Source organism: Rana temporaria, chromosome 3 (assembly GCF_905171775.1).
Source record: "Rana temporaria chromosome 3, aRanTem1.1, whole genome shotgun sequence".
In the NCBI taxonomy this organism is placed as follows: Eukaryota; Metazoa; Chordata; class Amphibia; order Anura; family Ranidae; genus Rana; species Rana temporaria.
The window spans coordinates 126357033-126374746 of record NC_053491.1 but is presented as its reverse complement, the minus strand read 5'-3'; the positions used below and the strand labels follow the sequence as shown (position 1 = coordinate 126374746).

The 17714-nt window shown below is 44.3% G+C and overlaps 1 protein-coding gene across 2 annotated transcripts in view; it reads right to left on the bottom strand.

Moving 5' to 3' along the window:
- Positions 1-17714, bottom strand: part of CDC123 (cell division cycle 123) — a 99900-nt gene that overhangs the window by 35787 nt on the left and 46399 nt on the right. For both annotated transcript variants that reach the window (XM_040343395.1, XM_040343396.1), the window contains exon 7: positions 8970-9018. In XM_040343395.1, coding sequence (XP_040199329.1) covers positions 8970-9018 — 49 coding nt within the window. The remainder of the gene's footprint in view (positions 1-8969; positions 9019-17714) is intronic.

Sequence of the window (17714 nt, the reverse complement as noted above, 5' to 3'; positions counted from 1 at the left end):
AAGTGGTTAAGTTGTCATAAGGTCTGTATTTCGTTTTTTTTTTTTTTTTACACACACCTTTCACCCATTTCTTTACTTTTATTTTTACTTGCTCAGTAAAAGGCCTAGTTAGACTTACCGGTGACGGTATTTCTAAGAGCCTTTCAGGACAACCTTGGAGAGAGCGCAGCTCCGCCCACTTTTTAGGAAACACATGATCCTTTAAGATCCCTCCTCTTCCACCATGGCCTCAGTTATTGTGGTCTCCGACAACTGGAAAACAAGCACAGAAGAACCACAACAAACCATGATAGACATTTAAAACATACTCTTATTCAAATACCTAGGGAGGGAAAATAGCGGTTGTCCTGAAAGGCTCTTAGAAATACCGTCACCGGTAAGTTAACTAGGCCTTTCTCTTATCGCCTTTCAGGACAACCTTGGAGAGGATAACCGAGTAACTTACCCTAGGGTGGGACCACTGCTTGCAGTACCTTCCTGCCGAAGGCTTGCTCCGCAGCGGACAGTAAGTCTAGCCTGTAGTGCCGCAGAAAGGTCGAATAGCTGGACCATGTAGCTGCCTTGCAGATCTGGTCAGGCGTAGCACCGGCTCTTTCGGCCCAGGAAACTGCCGTAGATCTTGTTGAATGGGCCGTGATTCCTGTAGGAGGCACCTCTCCTTTGGCTTGGTAGCTCTCTGTGATGGCTTGTTTGAGCCATCTACCTAACGTGCTTTTGGAAGCCTTTTCTCCTTTCCTTGCCCCTGAGAATATTATAAACAAGGCGTTCGACTTCCTGAATTCCTTGGTGACCGAGAGGTATTGAAGTACACATCGTCTTACATCGAGAGTATGAAAGGTTTCTTCCCCTGCATTAGAGGGAGCTGAACAAAAGGTAGGAAGGATTATTTCCTGAGACCTGTGAAAGGTAGATGAGACCTTAGGAAGGAAGGCTGGATCTGTTCGGAGAATTATTCTGTCCGGAAAAATTCTTAGAAAAGGCTCTAACTGCCAAAGCCTGAATTTCACTGACCCTTCTTGCGGTCGTGATGGCTACCAAAAAAATTGTTTTCAGTACTAAATTCTTTAAAGAAATATTCCCTATGGGTTCAAACGGAGCTCCCGTGAGACCCTGTAAGACAATTGATAAATCCCAACTGGGAAAGGCTCTAAAGGCTACCGGCCTACTTCGACCCAGTGCCTTGAAAAATCTTGAAATTAAATGTTCCTTAGATAAAGTTTTTTCTAAATAAACCGAAAGAGCTGCCACTTGTGTCCTTAGGGTGCTAATTGCTAACCCCTTCTCCATTCCTGCATGAAGAAATTCCACAACTGAAATTACGCTATTAACCTGGAAATTCTTGGACGTACACCAGGAATTGAACTTTCTCCAAACCTTGAGGTAAATTGCTCTGGTTACACTTTTCCTACTGTCTAGTAGGGTTTTTATCACTTTATCAGAGAGTCCCTTTGATCTTAAAAGGTCTTCTTCAGAAACCAGGCCGTCAACTGTAAACGTTCCACTTCCGGATGGTTCACAGGACCCTGAGACAGTAGGTCTTTCCTGAGTGGTAGCTTCCACGGTGGTTTTGTGGCTAAATTCTGAAGTGATGCAAACCACGGTCTTTTTGGCCAGTAGGGAGTGATTAAGATCAGACTGGCTTTTTCTTCCCTGAACTTTCTTAGGACTAGTGGTATTAGTGTGAAAGGGGGGAAGGTGTAGCACAGCTGGTAGTGCCACCGCTGGGCCAGAGCGTCTATGGCCACTGCCTGGTCTTCTCTGTGAAGGGAGAAGAATCTCCGTACTTTCGCATTTTGTTGGTTGGCGAACAGGTCTATCTGTGGCTGACCCCATTCCTGAGTGATTGCCGTGAAAACTTCCGTGTTTAAGCTCCATTCTGCCTCCACTATGCACCTCCTGCTTAGTAGGTCCACCAACAGGTTTTGAGACCCTTTTAGGTGTACCGCTGACAGGGATGCTAGATTTAGCTCTGCCCAAGACAGCAGATGGTTGGCCAGCTGCATAAGACCTCTGCTTCTGGTTCCCCCCTGCTTGAGGACATACGCCACTGCTGTGGTGTTGTCCGACAGGACCTGCACGTGGTGACCCTTCACTATCTGATGAAAGGCCTGAAGCCCCAGGAATATAGCCTTTAATTCTCTCCAGTTTGAAGACCTTCTGGCTTCTGGTTTGGACCAGGTACCTTGAGCAGTCTGTCCCTCTAGATGGGCTCCCCAACCCCAGGAACTCGCGTCTGTTAGGCACTTCTCTACCGGAAAGACCCTTGGTTAAAATGACGGGATTTCTCCACCACCAGAGTGCTCTTTTTATGTTTGACGTCAATCTGATATTTTTCTCTAGTGACTCCTGGTGTGACCAGGATTGAAGAATGCTCCTCTGGAGAGGACGAGAATGTAACCTCGCCCATGGAACTACCGGGATTGAGGCTGTGAGTAGCCCCAGGACTGCCATTGCTGTCCTGACTGACACCCCTAGGTTTGTCTGGACCCGAGCTACCATACCCAAAACCTTCTCCATCTTCTCCTGAGGTAAAAAGACTTTCTGAAGGATTGAATTTATGGTATATCCCAGAAACCTTGTCTCTTGGGAGGGTACCAGATTTGATTTCTCGCGGTTTAGTAACCAACCTAGACCTCCGAGATGAACCTGCGACACCAGAAGGTTCGTCGCAACTTGATCCCGAGAGTCCGTGAAGAACAGCAGGTCGTCCAAGTATGGGACGACCGAAATCCCTTTCAGCTTCAGTGGTTCTAAGGCCTCCGCCATGATCTTCGTGAAGATCCTGGGGGAGGAGGAAAGCCCGAAGGGGAGGGCCCTGAACTGAAGATGCCATACCCTGGACCCCAGGTTCACTGCTAGTCTGAGAAACTGCTGGGAAGCTTGGGCAATCGGGACGTGTAAGTAGGCATCCCTGAGGTCCAGGGATGCCATGAAGCAACCAGGGGTCAGTAATTTTGTTATGGAGTAGATGGTATCCATACGGAAATGTTTGTATCTGATCGACTTGTTTAAAACCTTCAAGTTTAGGATCAGTCGAAACTTGCCCGAGGGCTTCTTTACCAAAAAAAAATGGGAATAGAAGCCCTGGCCCTCCTGATGTTTTGGGACCTGAACTACAACTCCCTGACGCATCAGATCCTGAAGCAGGATAGTCATTGCAGAAGCTTTTTCTTTGTCCCTGGGAAGGGCTGTGATATAGAACCTTCTCGGGGGACACTCTGAAAATTCCAGACTGTACCCTTCCGTGATGATTCTTTCCACAAAGGGACTTATGGGCATCTGCTTCCACTGTGGGAGAAAGGCAGACAACCTTCCTCCTACCGGAAGCAGATCGTCACTTATTTTTGGTAGTCTGTTCTGAGGGGTTTTTGAAAAGGATACCTCCTCTACCTCTACCTCTCTGGGACCCCCAACCTCTTTTATTTTCTTCCTTTTTCTTATGGGATTGCTGAAAAGGACGAAAATTCTTTTTGGGGTTCTGACCCTTTTTAGGGGGAAAAGCCTTTTTCTTATCCGCCGTTCTGTCAAGTACCTTTTCCAGGTCTTGACCGAACAAAAGGTCCCCTGAGAAAGGTAAACCACAAAGTTTAACCTTAGAGGGTGTATCACCCGACCAGGTTTTTAACCATACCGCTCGCCTGACTGAGTTTACCAAGGCTGCTGACCTTGCAGCCATTTTAATGGACTCAGCAGATGCATCTGCCATATATTTGATGGCTTTCAAAATTAAGGGAAAGGACAGATCCTTTCTTGGGGTGCCTGCCTCTACATGACTTTGTAATTTTTCAACCCAGCACTCTAGATTGCGGGCAACTACTGTGGCAGCCATAGCTGGCTTCAGGCTGGTTGAAGCGGAATCCCAGGCCTTCTTTAGGAGGGAATCAGCTCTCTTATCCATCGGGTCTTTTAGAACCCCCATGTCCTCAAAAGCCAGATCTGTGTGACGTGATACCTGCGAGAAAGCGGCGTCTACTTAAGGCCTCTTGTTCCATACTTCAGAATCACTGTCTTCAAATGGAAACCTTCTTTTAAGGGTCTTGGAAAAAAAGGGAGCCCTTTCAGGGTCTTTCCATTCCTTTTTGATTGTGTCCGAGAGGACTTTGTGGACCGGGAAAACCCGATGTTTGGATTCATCCAATCCTTGATACATTTTATCATGTATGGATAACTGGACCCTTTCTTCCTGGATATCCAGGGTAGTGTAAATTGCTTTAAGTAACTCATCAACGTCTTCTAAAGACAATTTAAATTTAGAAGTTTTGCTACTATCATCTTCCTTTTGTTCCTCCTCATCTGAATCCCTGAGGGAGGGGAGAGTACTAGTTCCTTCATCTGCCGAATCTCCCTCTATTTGCCTAGACAACGGGACTTACGGGCTAGGTGGTGGCTGCTGAGGTTCCCCTTGATTTGCGGAGCCTTGTGCAATCAGATCCTTAACCAAACCTAAAGAGCTTGCCAGTTCCTGAACTGAAGAAAATAGGTCCTTATACTGTTGTGAAGTTTCCTCTTCCACCAAATTTTTAATACAGGATCTGCACATTGGTTTTTGCCAAGAATCCCTTAAAGGATTCCTGCAAGATGGGCATTTCCTTGGTGCATCCAAGTGTTTAGTTTTGCCTGCAGATTTTTCCTGCAATGAGATGACAAACCAGAAATTACCATCTTTTTTTATTTTTAAAACACCCAGTGCTGCCACCACCAGAAACAAACAAGGGGCCTGGAAATAAGTGCCACTACCCCTTACGGCTATACAGACCAAGGACATTAACTCGGACTGGTAACCACAGGCTCCCTCAGGGAGGAACAACAAAAAAACACAAAACAAGCCCACCACAGTAAGAATAAAAGGCACCATTGTACCCCTCTTACCTGGGCCTGACCGGTGCTTGCAGCGCCTGTTTCCGCTGGTGCTGTCTGTCTCTCCTCCATCGTAGAGCGCAGCGAGATAGTAGCAGGAAAAAACCCGTTTTTTTTTAATTTTCCCGGGCCTCATCATCGGGGGCCGGAAACGGAAGCGCCGGTCACCTGACCTGCCCCTCAGACGCTGCGTTCCAGGCGTCGAGAACCACTGCGCCACGCCCCCCCAGGAAGCAGCGTCACCGTGCGCGACGCATTCGCCGGCTGGGACCCGGAGCTGGAATGCGGAACACCGCCGACCTGCGGCGGTTACCGCTCGGTCACCAGGCCCTACCGCAGCACCCGAGCACACGCCGCCACCTCCTGGGAAGCCGAATGCTCCACTGAGCCGGAGCGTCTGGGGACTCCTGAACGCCCCCTCCCCGTAGAGGGGGGCCGGGATGGTCACTGCACCATACATAAAACGAGGTAAGCCAACACCCCTCCGCCTTGGAGAGAGCGCAGCTCCCTGGTTCCCTATGATGCTTCCACCATGGCGGAGGAAACACAATAACTGAGGCCATGGTGGAAGAGGAGGGATCTTAAAGGATCATGTGTTTCCTAAAAAGTGGGCGGAGCTGCGCTCTCTCCAAGGTTGTCCTGAAAGGCGATAAGAGAAATTATCTCATTGGTTTTGCGGTCCTTCTGTTTCTCCATCATTAACATTAAAGCCCCATACACACTATCAGTTTTCCTGCAGGTTTTTGTCTTAAGGTTTGACCTCATATTAGATGGTTTTGGTAAACCTGAAGACAAAAACCTGCAGGAAAACTGATAGTGTGTATGGGGCTTTAGAATTTCAAAACAACTTTATTCCAAAAGGCAAAGTTATCGAAGGCACATTTATTTAGTATAATGGCTTTTTTTTCTTCATACATTTTAAGTGAGTCACTGAGGTGGTTAGCATTGCTAACCTAGAGTATTCAGATTCAGCTTTAAAAAGTGGATGTAAACCCCCCCCAAATTTTTTTTTTTTTATGTCACAATGTAGAGAATAAGATTTTTCTATCATCTGTGCCCAGTCTTGCCACACAGAACAGACTTCCAGATAAAAACCTGTCTAAATAAAAAGTCCTTTCCGTCCCCTTGCTTCGAGTGACAGGGTTTTTTCATATCTCGTGCACTAGCTTGGACACATGCACATTCCTGGATGTTTATCATAATATGGGGGGTGATCTACAGTTCATTGTGAGAGGTAATGTATGTCACTCGAAGCAAGGGGACGGAAAGGACTTTTTATTTAGACAGGTTTTTATCTGGAAGTCTGTTAATTTTCACTGAACAATAAAATAGGAGAACTGGATTAACTCTGTGTGGCAAGACTGGGCACAGATGATAGGAAATCTTATTCTCTACATTGTGACATAAAAAAATTGGGTTTACATCCACTTTAAGGCTGTCATTTTGATTTGCCAAAAGTATTGAGATTTTCTTATGCTCTCCATAGTTTATAGCATATGGTCAGTTTTAGTGACAAAGTGCAGCCAATCAGCTTTCAGTACTGTGCAGCTGGTGTTTTCTATGTACTGTACATACAGATGCATCTCATAAAATTACAATATCATCAAAAAGTTACATTTATTTCAGCAATTCAATTCAAAAAGAGACATCTATATATTTTATATAGATTTGTTACACACAGCGTGATATATTTCAAGCATTTCTTTATTTTAATGATTATGGCTTACAGCTAGTGAAAGCCCCAAATTCAGTATTTTTGAAAATTTGAATATTACATTACATTATAGACCAATAAAAAATAAAAGATTTTTAATACAGAAATGTTGGCTTACTGAAAAGTATGTCTATGTACAGTATAATATGCACTCAATACTAGGTCAAGGCTCCTTTTGCATGAATTACTGCATCAATGCAGCGTGGCATGGAGGCGATCAGCTTGTGGCACTGCTGAGGTGATAGCGGCCTTCGGCTCGTTTGCATTGTTGGGTCTGGTGTCTCTCATCTTCCTCTTGACAGTACCCCACAGATTCTCTATGAGGTTTAGGTCAGGCGAGTTTGCTGGCCAATCAAACACAGTGATACCATGATCATTGAACAAGGTTTTGGTAGTTTTGGCTGTGTGGGCATGTGCATAGTCCTGTTGGAAAACTAAATCAGCATCTCCAGCTGGTCAGCAGAGGGAAGCATGAAGTGCTCTAGACGATTTGGTCTACTGTGTTTTATCAAGTGCAAAGTCAGCGCAGCTCTCTAGCAGGAAATTCAAGAGCACATGCATTCCTTTGCTGACCAGCTTTATGGAGATGCTGATTTAATTTTCCAGCAGGACTTGGCACCTGCCCACACTGCCAAAAGTACCAATACCTGATTTAATTACTGAAACAAAACTTTTTGATGATATTCTAATCTTATGAGATGCACCTGTATGGCTGAAGTCTAGGTTCACATCTATGCGGCTGCGCTTAATGTGTTTTTAAGGCACATTTTGCAGTTGCGTTTTGTGTTTTTGAAACCCTATTTGTTATGCGATTGTTTGTATGCAGTTTTCATGCATTGTATGTTTTTTTTTCTTCTCTACAAATATCACTGTATATTGCTGGTTGCTAAGGAGGGGGCCAGGAGGCCATCTGCCGCATCCTTATTCTTATAGCTGTCAGCGGGGCTTCCCCACAGACAAATTAATGTAAAATGAAAGAAAAATTGCAGGCAAAAATAATAAAAAAAGAATAAATAATTAGCAAATTTAACGGCGCGGGCCCATTCACTCCAAAAAGCAGGGAAATAAAACAAACACAACAAGAGCGGGTGGCGAGGAAGAAGACCGCGGCGGCAAAGGAAAATACTTTTTTTTATTAAAAGGACTTGTCAAAAACCATCTTTTTATTTTTTTACATTTCACTGCTTTTTGGGGTGGATGGGTAGGGTTCGATGTACCCCATACCCATTTACATAGGGGGGGGGGGGCCCAAGATTCAGATAATTCCCCCGCTCGCAGACCCCGACAAACACCGACCAGGGTTGTCGGGAAGAGGCCCTTGTCCCGATCAACGCGGGGTAAGTTGCTTTGGGTGAGGGCGCAGAGCTCCCACCACCCCTACATATTGAGGGCATGCTGGGTTGCATACATGTCCCCTCCTTTTCCTGACCTGCTGGGCTGCATGCTCGAATAATGGATTTTGGGGGGGGGGGGGGGGGGGGACATAAAAAAAATTGGCGTGGGGGTTCCCTCTGAATCCATACTAGAGTCGGCAATTTTTTGCCGACAGCTGATGACTCTGTTGAGGATGTGGCTGCCAGCATCCTGGCCCCCTCTTTAGCAACCAGCTATATACAGTGTTTTAAAAGGAAAAAGAACAACCCCAAAACATCAAAAATAGCATTACAAACAACACTTGCAGTTCTGGTGCGATTCCATTGAAGTCTATTACACGCAAAATTCGGGAGAAAAGTCCCATAACCTTTCCAAAAATGTACCGCTTGCAAAATGCATAGATGTGAACGTGTACCATAGGAAACCATGTTAAATGGACTGTAGTGCATTTCTGCAAACAGCAAAACACATTCACATTGAAGAGGTTGCTGGTTACACAAAAACCAGCAAAGCATTTTGATACCCAATTTCTATCTGCAGTTCCGTGATGCCCAGGTGTATTACCTTTCATTCCTTTTTTAAAGCAGGCATTCCAGTCCATTCTGATATCACCAACAATCATTCCTGCAACATCCATCAATTTCAGCTTGAATATGGTCATACTGGTGGTCAATTTCATGCAGATCAGACAGGGTAGTACAAAACTTGAATTACAGCCAAGTTGATATACAATCTGCCAATCATTTTTCAATGCTAATAACAGAAAGCCTAATTTATTGTTTATAAGGAATGGTTTTACGGTTTTGACAATTTAAGGTTTAGAAGTCTACTTTACCTACTATATTTATAGCACCTCAATGATGAATTCTCATCATTGTAATTGTGGTTCAAGGACAAACAGAAAATAAATACAAAATACACTATACATTCTCTTCAAACAAAAAGGGGGCACAAGCTTAAAGAAAGGTGCACATACACAAATTCTTTCTGGTTAAAAGATTATGCAAATAAAAGTATTGTTTACCTCATACTTTACATTGGGGTCAGGGGAATCATCTGTGCAATGAATAAACCTGTAGATCAGAAAAATGAAAGTCTGTCAATAAAATACCTATTATTACATTGCTGTTTGCAATAAATATCTATGGTGGTTAATACCAGTGGTTACCAACCTCCCCAATGGGTCATGTTTTCTGGATTTCTTTCACCATGTAGAGGTGCTTTAAACCAATGCCAATATCTTGGTATTTATAACAGCTTTTTTATCTTAAGGAAAAGTCCCAAAACATGACCTGTTGGGAGTACTTAAGGAATGAGATTGGAAACCAGTTTTTTGAGAATTAAGTGTGATATATACAAAGGGCTTATTAAAATGTGTTGTAGCATTTAATGGTGACCAGAGTGACAAAATGACAATGATGACATAGTTGTTTACCAACTCGGAGACAGAACTTTGTGAACCTCCAACAGAGTATAGATGGAAAATACAATAACAGGATCTTTGATCAAACACAAAAAAAATTCTAGGAGTTTATTAAGGGACGCAGGGTCAGAAGGAAACCAGAAATGTATGACTCGTACTGCCACCTAGAGAAAAAATTGTTAGCCATTCAGTATAACCCACCCATTGCCATCATGTTTCAGTTACACACAAAGGCAGAAGAAGAAGGAGTGATAACAAAAGGATTTTACGCTCAATAAAAACTTCCTGTTGTCTTCCAAGATTTTTTAGGGAACCAAGTCACAAGACTTTACCTAGGTCATGGTGGTCAGCAAAGGTCTTAGGGTTTCAGTCCTCAAGAGCTAGCTAGTTGTCTGCGTAGATTGTTCACCATAAAAGAAGAGGAAGACGGGAGAGCCCTTCTAGTGTAGTAAGTTGGTTCAATGTGGTTCAGCAATCAACTGTTGCATTTGTGGCCACCCATGGGGGTGGTATCATGAAACCTTGCAAGTGCGCTTAGGGAGAAAACCTGTCTCCATGCAGGATGAAAGTGGTCAGTGACGATGCCATGGGGATCCTGATCTTGAGTCCTCTGTGGGGTTCTCAGGCAGGTATAATCGGTGAGTTCAAGAGGAGACCAAAAAAAAGTCCTTCTTGAATAATGCAGAAGGGAGCCACACCAAATAGCCAAGGAAGACTAGTGGAGCAGTTAGTGGATCATGGGCTGGAAAGGCCTGCAGGACCACTTGCAGACAAGCTAGGGAAGACTAAGAGAAGTGGCTGGAATCAAGCAGGAGATAAGGATTCAGGCTGTCAAGCTTGAGGCCCAAGAGAAGGAATACTGCAAGCCCCCATGAAGTTGTTTGTGGTTCATGAATTGAAAAGGTCTGCAGTTTGAGCTGGTTGCAGTCAAGCGAGGGAAGGCTTTGAAGATTGGGTGGATTCAAGCATTGGACAAAGATCCAGACTGTCAGCATCAGGTCCAAGAGGTAGAACGCTGCAAGTCCCTCGGGAGCTGTAAGTGAATCGTGAGCTGGAAATGCTTGCAGGACCACTGCCCTTGCACCAACGATCCGCAATTTTATAGAAAAATAAAAAAAATACTCCAAAGAATACACATGACTTAGCTGCAGACACAGGAAAGGTTATGTAACTTTCTAGGATTAAGTCAACGTAGGAATGAGCAAGGGCTGACCCTGGGACCCCAACAAGGAGCCATACGGGATTCCTCTCTGGCCACATGCAGGAGACACAGAAGAATTGCATGCATGTGTACACATTCCTGTTATGTAACTGTTGTACCACATACTTGTGTTAAAATCTATTCTATTCTCTTTGTATTGCTCCCTTTGAATGAAATACCTAGTGATCCTGCCAGTCCCCTGGCTTTCCTATTTCAAATTGATCACACTAGGCATAGAAGCACATTCATCCAAGAGTGGCCAGTTTTCTAGCTGTGCTGGCATAACAGCCTGCCTGTTCCACAATGGCCATGATTTGTGCTGAAATACCCCCCCTGCACTATCATTCACTAGGAAAATCATTGTACTGTTTATCTACCCTGGCTCTCTAAGCCCCTTATGCAGCGGAGATCAGGGAATACACAAATGTTTTGCCTTTAATTTCTATTTTAAACTGAATGGGTTGTTTTACATGGTAAGGATTCACATTATTTTTAATCCTTGCAGATCGGGGGGCATCCCCACTGCAATGAAGGATTTTTACTTTCCCTATGGGCGTTATAAAAGAATCGTGATTAAAAAAAAAATGTCTTAATAAAAAGGATAATATTTATTGATTTTCTTTGTAAAGAAGACATTGATTTTCCTAGTACACAAGCTAGAAACTTCGATCATGGCCAGGTGACTGGTAGATTGTGGTCTGGACTTGCTGACCCACCATCCCAAAGCATTAGAGTGCAATACAGAGGAATACTTGTAAAGTTGGGGCTGTAGTTGGGAGCAAGAGCTGCATATGCTTATGCCTTCTCTGTAGTGCTGGCTCCTGTCGCATGTGAAGTGATACGGTTTACCCACCCTGCTGGTGCAGTGTACATGCAGCTTTTCTGTAGGTTTGCTGCACTTAGCCATAGACTTCGATTACATCCTGTGGGTTTGGAGTTTTGGTGCGCTTTCAGATAGTGCACCACACCTGCAGTATATAATAGAAGTCTATGGCAATGCGCAGAGAACCCAGAAAAGTTGCAGATGCACTAAGAAACACATCAGTGTGAAAGCAGCCTTATAAGGGGCTCAGAATAGTAAGAATTAATTTACATTTGCAGTTTGGGGGGGATGGTAAAACCCCATAGTTAAGACGTGTTTTTTTCACCCAACTGCACCCTCTTTAGCTGCAGTGGCCAGGGGTGCACACGTGAGGCAGCAGAAGTTATATGCCCTGTCATGGTTGGTGGGTGTAGCACCTGCCAAGCATGACCCATTCAAGTAAATAAGGCCGCTCTGCAAGTGCCCTGTAACCTTGTGCAGTACAGCAAACAAGAGGTTAAAGCAGGCAGCATTGTGTTACTTTTTCAATACCTGCTCTAACCCCTTGGACCCTGCAGAAGCATGCATTTGTAGGGCAGTTGCAGAGTGGCCCCATTAACTTGGGTAGTGATTGGCAGGCAGTAGCAACAGGCAACAGGGCTCTAAACTCCTGCTGCAGAACCACAGAGTTCACAAATGCAGCAGGCACTGCTGCTCCTCTGAAAAGTGAGCCAAGTGTGTTTGAAAGGTCACAAGGAGGCAATGATTTGCCCCATCACCACCCGATTTAAACCCATGATTGCCGTGCAATGCATGCGATTGCGCCACAGTAGTATGTTTCAAGCAGGTGTGAGGAGGTTACTCTGTGTCCGGTGATCTTTGACTTCTCCCATGTTGTTCAGGTAGATCTCCACCTCTTTAAGTTTGCCCACCTCTGGATTAATGTATAACTAAGGGCAAAACGTTTTTTTGTTTTGTTTTGGACAGAGTGGAGATGGATTAGAACACCTATTAGGTTTGTGTTGCTGTCTGTGCCCCCATTAGGAGATTAACCCTCTCTATTTATCCTGTTTACCATCATTGAAAATGAAAGTTAAAGAAAATTCAAAATATTGGGTTGTCCCCAAAAGAGTAATAGAGGGGAAATCTTCCAATGGGGTCTCCAATGGATTCCCTTAGCCAAACAGAATGCGAGAAGAAATCCCTGCAACTTATGGGACAGGAAGTGAAGATAAATCTCCACAATGGGACACAGATGGCTCTATCTGCTTTATCCACAATGAAAACGTTTTGCCTATAGTTCTCCTTGAAGAAATACTCTGCTTGATATGTGCAAGTTATCACTTTAAAAGGGGTTGTAAAGTCTTGTTCTTTAAAAAAATAAAATTAACTCTGATTCCTCCTCCTCTGCTGGGGTCCCTCCTTGGCGCTCCTGGCTCCTCCTCTTCCCGAGTGCCCCGACAGAGAAGCGCTTTCCCTGGAGGGCACTTGTGCGGGCGCACTCCTGTGTCCTGCTTCTGCGTCCATTAACACAGACAGCAGGACACAAGCCCCTCCCCCTGGCCAAAGGCTGCGATGCTATCAACCTATCCAATCAGGGGTGCTCTGGGGGGGGGGGCAGCTGCAGCATAGAATGCATTAAGGTGAAAAGCCCTGAGGGTTTATTATTTATTTTGGGTACTTTACAACCTCTTTAACCAGTTTAGCCAATCCGGGTGGCTGTCATATGACTTTTTTTTGTACTGCCGCCAGTCAGTGTCCCTGATCACCACCACACCAGCTATATGAAGAAGACGCTGTACTCCCTTAGCGACAGTATGTAATTAAAAAATGTAATTAAATTGTGAAAATAGTTTTGGTTTAATTTCATAATTTTCCAACTTGCCATGCCTCTTACTAAATACCCTGGACTGTCTACTTTACAAAAATGGGGTAATTTGGAGGATTTTTGTACTGACCTGACATTTTCAGGCCTTAAGAAATTAGATAGGCCGTCGGTACATTGGGATTTATTAAATTTAATTTCTATACTGTATACATACCATAGATTGCAGATATAATATACGCTGATTTAGGTTGTTTTCAAAGAGATGTAGCAGAATATATTTTTACCTAAATTTATGAAAAACGATTATCTATTTGCAAAATTTTATAACAGAAAGGAAGAGAAGTACGTTATTTCTTTTAACATTTTCAGTCCTTTCATTTAGGCCCCAGTGGTGATTAAATACCACCAAAAGAAAGCTCTAGTTGTGTGAACAAAATGAAATGCTAAAAGCTGAAAATTGGCCTGGGCAGGAAGGAGGTAAAAGTGCCCAGTAGGCAAGTAGTTAAACAGTTTTCTATCATTTTAGTCCCTTACAGCCTTAAAAAAAAAAAAGAAGAAGAATATACATACTGTACTTTCCCAAACAGCTACAGAAACTGGTAAATGAAACACTGAAGATAGATGTACATAATAACAAGTAGGCTGACATATGGCTTTAATATAACAGACTCCTTCAATAACATTGGGTATACAGTTCAGTGTACTGGACACAAACAGTGCACATTTCAGGATCATCCCCTACAAACAGAGGGTCAGTCAACAGAATAACTGGTCATATGTGAAACAGAGAAAATCCAAAACACATATCCAAAGTGTTCTCTGCTGTGATCCAACACACAAATAGTTTTCTGCTGCAATACAAAAGACTGTCTGCGATGATAACTTGCTTGGCTACTTTCAAGAATTTACCATGCAGCTGTCTAAGGCTGAACCCCAACCAGACCGCTAAATACATCCGCATATATGAGAAAAATTGTACATGCCAAATACACAGTAAACCTAAGCAGTCGGTTTTGTGAGCCTGGCATCCCTGAAAGCAAAACTAGAAAAAAACCTCCACTTTGAAAGCAGGGCCACTTGGTTAAGAATATTAGACAAAAAGACCCCCAGCACACTAAAAGGACAATGAAGACCACCTCTGTTCTCACCTTGCTTTCCCATTTTTAGCACGATAACTGTTAACATACCTGCCCTATAGAAGAGACTTATTAAGGGGCTCTTTCATACGGGCTTTCCGCTCAGCGGACTCCGCTTTGCTCAGCCGGGGATCGATCCCGTGATATCTGCTGAGCAGGCAGATGACAGGTCCATCTCTGCTCACTGTGCCGAGACAGACCTGTCAGTGTCCCGTTCTCTATGGGGAGATCGGATGAAAACAGACCGCCTGTCCATTTTTATCCGATCCCATCCGACCTGCTAGACGGAGGGAAAATAGGGTCTCCATCCATCTGGATTTCACAGACAGGATTGGATATCAGCAGATGTCAGTAGACATGTCACCACCCCATAGAGGTGCATGGAGCATCTGATCAGGTCCGCCAGAAAAACTGACAGGCGGACCTGATTGGAAAGCCTGTGTGAAAGGGGCCTTACCTCTCGTTCTGGCCCCACCCTCCCCCAGACGAAGAGCTGATGTGCAGAAGATGATAACTTTAGCTATTTACACTTACTGCATTTAAAAATAAATGTATCTTGCGCCACTACAACCCATTATGCCAATAATATTTTAATAAACATAGAACCACAGGTGGCTCCACAATGACAAACATACTAGTCTACAACCACGCCTCAATATTAGCACAACTAAAAAGACTGGTTTAGACTATCCCCATCTACGCTATGGGGAGATATATAACGAGACACCGTACCATTCAATAACCTACGTCTATGGCTATGCAGAAGACGCCCCAGATCCAAGATTCCCTCTAACTACTCACCTCACTATCAATGCCTAAGCACAGACCTGGTGGAAACTTACGACATCCACTTGGAAGGATACCCCCTTAACGGAGTTAAAGCACCCAATAGGTATTCTGAAATACCTCATTCCAGATATCCGCTTGATAAACTGGCTCAATGACACGGAAAGAACACTTGACATACTATTTGACAAAGGAACCTTTAAATCATTTGATCGACTAGACCTGAAAAACAATATACCCCCTACAGATGTCTATCAGTACCTGCAAATATACAACCCTCAGATCAAATTCACATCCCAATACAGGTGAAAGACTACTTGCACCTGAACTTACATAGAAAGCAAGGTATATCACTGTTCTATTCCACACTTGGGGAAAAAGCCACATTCACAAAACTTTCCCCTATGATCAAATGGGAGAGATTTAAAATGTCAATTCCCCCAAAACCAATGGAAACCAATGCACTCAACACTATTTATACAGCCACCTCATGTACCGCACTATGGGAACTAATCCAAAAATGTACCCAAAGATGGTACTTAACCCCTTCTGTTTTAGCCCACTATAAAGAGAATGCCTCCCCGCTCTGCTGGAGGAACTGTGGCCAAACAAGAACACTTCTATACATAATGTGGGAATGCCCCCATATATGAAATTTCTGGAAAGGAGGTGCTCTCTATTATCAACACTATGGTAACTATGGTAATACTATGGTAAGACCCCCAAGTACACCTATACCCAGGCTTAGCTATTCCTAATCTGAATAGTGATCAAGTACCCCCGGCTGGCAGGAAAGTAGTAATATATATATACACTTCTAGCAGCCAGACTCTCAATAATGAGATTATGGAAAACACCCTCACCACCTAAAGTCCTTGATGTTGTTAACATGATCCAAACACACTGCACATATGAACGCTTATTGACAACTGATAGGGCAAACTATCAAAAAGAAAAGGACAGCATGGCTAGTGTGGACCAAATGGTATGAGGAATACACTAGTTGACTCCTTGATTAAATGGGAAACAACTGGATGTTAACTTAGTTTATTGTTTTGTTATACAATATAATGCTACACTATTTGCCTATAGATGTGATAGTAGGACATGTACATCGCTTATGTAGGTAACTTTGTCTATGTACATGACTGTGTTTCCTCTTTCTAAAGTTGGTAAACCGAGTAAAATAAATATACGTTAATTCAAAGGTTGGCTGAATTGCCTTCGACCCTATGACACAGTTTGTTGCCAGATGGGGGGTCTAGGTGGGGTGGACAATACCTTTATCGTACGTTTAGCACTAGAACTGCATCCACTGTTCAAACTCAACTATGATTCTTGTTTTGCCATTGATCTCATAAGTAGCCAGGGCCGATCCTGGGCAGGTGCACGGGGTGCAGCGCACCCAGGCACCACAGTGGTGGGGGCGCTGAAGCACCAGAGTGCTCCCCTTCCGCCTCCTCTTCTTGTCTGTGTCCAGAGGCAGCTCTCACCGCTGGCAACTGACAGGAGCGGAACAAAGGAGAGACTGTGCCGCCACCGCTGTGTTTCCTGCCCAAGTCATCCCCCCTCCTTCTGTCAGAGGAGGAGAGCGAAGCAGCCATTGAACATAGTGGCAGTCTCGGACCATCTCCTGTATGATGTCTGCAGTCTCTGACCATCGTCTCTGAGCATTTCCTCTAGTATGTCTGCAGTCTCTGACCATCTCCTCTAGTATGTCTGCAGTCTCTGACCATCTCCTCTAGTATGTCTGCAGTCTCTGAACATCTCCTGTAGTATGCCTGCAGTCTATAAAACATCTCCTGTATTATGTCTGCAGTCTCTGACCATCTCCTATACTATATCTACAGTCTCTAACCATCTCCTGTACTATGTCTGCAGTCTCTGACCATGTGGGGGCACCAGAAATATTTCTGCACCCAGGGGTCTGTGACCCTAGGATCGGCCCTGTAAGTAACCCCTCGTTAATAAAAACAAAGCCGCACCATGATGATGTTGCACCAATGTTTTATTTTTATTCAGCCAAACTAGCTTCCCGGATTGTCCCTGCTCATGTCCACGCCCCTCTGATGCATTTCGCCCTAATCAGACAATTGTAGTAGTACCTCTATGATTAAGCCCAATCAGGCTGAAATTAGTCAGAGGGGTGTGGTCACAGGCAGGGCTATACACAAAGCCAGTTTGGCTGAAAAAAAAGTGGCCTGTACAACGTCATTAGTGAGAAGATTTGTTCTCATGTTTTCAGTGGAGTCACTAAGGTTAGTGTCACCCGGTGCGGAAAAGTACAGACCCCCCCTCACCAAGTACAGACCTATCCTCCCACAGTATAGACTGCTCTCCCTCAGTATAGACCCCCACAAAGTAGAGACCCCTCCCCCTCAGTACAGAGAACTCCACCTCAGTACAGACCCCCCAATCCCCTCGGGGGACACCCACTGTGCAGACCCCTCTACCATGAGTATAGACCCCCCTCTCAGTAGAGACCCCCTTCATCAGTGCAGATCCCCTCCATCAGTGCAGATCCCCTCCATCAGTATAGACCCCCCCCCCTCAGACCCCCTTCATCAGTACAGACCCCCCTTCATCAGTATAG